The following is a 3,057-nucleotide window of genomic DNA, read 5'->3' on the forward strand; positions in this document are numbered from 1 at the left end:
CTACTCGCAAGCGTGTAGACATCTCGAAAACCCCAGTGTAACGTGACCGTGAGATCCTTAGCAACGTATGCGTAATCGGAGAGCTTACTTATACTGGTTTCTTTAGTCCTTGGCTCGATGATAAGCAAGCAATAATTAATTACAGCTCCATTCCGTGTTGAGTACTGTCCGCGCGCCATACGCTCAAAATAAAAATTAAGTTATTATTGAAAACGCGATTTTAATACCCTAAATCGAATTATTTTACCAAAATTTTCAGTGAAATGCTTACAATCCGAAAAAAGTCATTTGCATCGTGGTTTTATAAAACCACACAATTGCTTTTTTACCAGCCTTGTTTTTTTTTAAATTGCTGTTAGTATTTTCTTTATTGTAATAAAATAAATGTTTTGATTATAAATCAAACCAATAATACCATAGGCATGTATTATTTATTATTGAAAGGAATATTTACGTGACTATGTGTGGCGCGTGGATGCAGTATTGGCCAACTAAAGCCGTGTTTTTCGGACAGCGGTCTTGGACCAACGACTTATCGTACTGCAATCAAACATGATACTGAATTAGAGTGAACGACAAACAGCACGGCTACCGCGAGTTGGCATTTGTCATTTTCTCATTTACGTTAGTGACTGCGTGGCGTGAACTCGATCGCATTCCCTGTCTACCGCACCAAATCCATCAGTGCGAGCGACATGGACTGCGATCGAGTTTACGCAGTCGCTAACGTAAACGTCAAGTGTCAACTCGCGGTACGGCTATAGTGTACTGTAGGCACACTGGTACACCCGGCCGCAAACTTACATGAATTCATTCATTCACAATGTGTTCATGTAATTTAGCAGCTCGCTGTACACCTAAGTAACGGCCCAATTCGAACAATGCTTAATATAAGATGTCACATCGATACGATACTGATCTCTCAGTTTCAAAAGTGACATTTCTTCAACCAAAAACGTTAGTTTTGACACGGACACATCGGTGTCGTATCGGTGTGACATTTTATAAGCATTGTTCGAATTAACACCCCGTCACTGAAGGATTTTGTGTGAGACGGGTATTAGTCGAAACAGTATGGAGGGGCCACTGATGACACAGGCATGACAATACATTGAATTTGTACATCCGCATTTGTGGATAAAACATAGTGATCGAAATGTATTTAAAAGGACCACCTGTAGTAAGTACCTATACAACCTACAATCTACTGAAATTAACAATTGAAGGAAAAGATGAAGGGAAGCGTGGTAACGGTAAAAGGCGCACATCATGGACTGGAAATATAAGAGACTGGTTAAAAGTGAAGAGCATAGATAGACTAATTCGCATGACTGAACATAGAGAGACATATAGACATATGGTCGCCAGCCTCCTGGACGGAGATGGCACGTGAAAAAGAAGTAGTACCTATGCATGTTATACAAATAAACTCTGATTCTGATTGTTGTCCGTACATGTGTTTAGTGGCGCGCGCGAGACCACAGAATAAATAAATACTAGGTAGGTACAGAAGATTCACTCTCTAACAAAACGCATCTACAGATATGACCGCTAGGTGGCTCAAGCGCGAACATGCGTCCGTTCCGTAGCGGTGCGCGGCAACTACTATGGCTAGACCCCAGAATTGGTGTGTGCCGCATGTATTTGTAGCGACTACTACGACCACGAGAGTGAGCCACTTCTGGCGAGGCGCACGATAACTAAAGATTGAGATATCATTCTGATGTCAGTGTACGTTGGAATTGGCCTGTATGACACATTCAGATTCGCTATTGTTGGTAGAGTTAGAGAACATCGTGTTTATTACTTGTATGCCGCCACCATTATGTAGGAAAGTAGTCAAAGTAGATATACTTAAAATACTGTTACGGGTAACGTTAGAAGGTTAATTAAACTCAAGTTTACCCTGGTATAACTAGTATTACCCGAGCCTTTTGGGTAAAGACCGAAAATTTATTTTGCGTTTACCCGTACACATGTCTACCCAACACTGGCTGGGTAATGTTAGGTGTTGTATCATTAATTCTGACATTATCTAGAATATCTAGATGTATACGGGTAAACGCCGAATACAAATTAGTTGGTTTAATTTTCGGGCTTTACTCGTACCCAAAAGGCTTGGGTAATACTAGTTATACCAGGGTAAACTTGAGTTTAAAGAACCTTCTAACATCACCCGTAACATATACATTAGAACACGTATAGGCTACAGTGTATTGATTGAAATTAGATATTAACTCAAATCGATAACACTTACCGTCCAAAAATTATAAATAGAAAAAAATGGAAAATTATATTGCATCTCTTTTTTCTTTAGTGGGTCGTTTTCGAATTCTACTTCCACCGGCCTGCTACTTTGAACACTCGAAGGGTCATAAAGTTTACCATTCAAGCCATCGTCTTGGTTCCTCAAAATATGTCGGACATTTTGTTTGCCCGCTAATTTCAAGATGGCGTTGATTGGGTTTCGGCCTTTGTAGGTTTTAGGTTTGAACATAAATTTGTAAGCTTGTTCGAGTACGTTTCTCTTTTTTTCAGACAGTTTTTTATGCAGTCCGTATTTGGGCTTAAATATTTTCCTAAGATATTTTCTGTCGTACTCGAATTCCGGTGTTTTATATGGAGGAACAATTCTCTTTACAGTGGACACTTTTTTAGTAGACATAAACGGGTGTTCCTCGCTTGGAGCTAGCTCCCTAGCTAGATCATCTAGATCGTTGGAATCAAAAACTAATATTACATTGCAATTTATCAAATGTGTGAAATAAATTAAAGAAATGCATGTTAATGTTGATCTCAAACGTATCATGCTTTCAAACTGTCCGTGTAAACTAGAAACGCAATCAGTACGTTAAGCCAAGCGAGAGATTAAAGTTATTAAGTCGTAAATTCCATTTGATGCGTTAAATTTTATACTCAAGCGTACATACGTGCCTTCATAAAATATAGAAAATTATATTAACCCACCACCCCAAGCGCGATATCCTTCAATGTAATCAAAAAAGTGCCAAACAGTTTTAAACCTGATTATGTTCTAGTTTTTTGTATTTTCAATTC

At 38.9% G+C, this 3,057-nt stretch overlaps 1 protein-coding gene across 1 annotated transcript; it reads right to left on the reverse strand.

Annotated features, from left to right (window-relative positions):
* Positions 1-430: 430 nt before the first annotated feature.
* LOC134754663 (uncharacterized) lies at positions 431-2,847 on the reverse strand. Its single transcript, XM_063691002.1, has 2 exons — positions 2,258-2,847; positions 431-540 (listed from the first exon to the last, which is right to left on the reverse strand). The coding sequence occupies exons 1-2, from the start codon at positions 2,807-2,809 to the stop codon at positions 451-453; spliced, it is 642 nt and encodes a 213-aa protein (XP_063547072.1). The 5' UTR covers positions 2,810-2,847; the 3' UTR covers positions 431-450.
* Positions 2,848-3,057: the final 210 nt, after the last annotated feature.

Source organism: Cydia strobilella, chromosome Z (assembly GCF_947568885.1).
Source record: "Cydia strobilella chromosome Z, ilCydStro3.1, whole genome shotgun sequence".
Taxonomy (NCBI): Eukaryota; Metazoa; Arthropoda; class Insecta; order Lepidoptera; family Tortricidae; genus Cydia; species Cydia strobilella.

Coding starts and splice junctions, on each gene's coding strand:
- LOC134754663 (XM_063691002.1), bottom strand. CDS start 2,809: ATGATACGTTTGAGATCAACATTAACATGCATTTCTTTAATTTATTTC. Junction 541..2,257: donor CTATTTATAATTTTTGGACG/GTAAGTGTTATC, acceptor GTTTGATTGCAG/TACGATAAGTCGTTGGTCCA.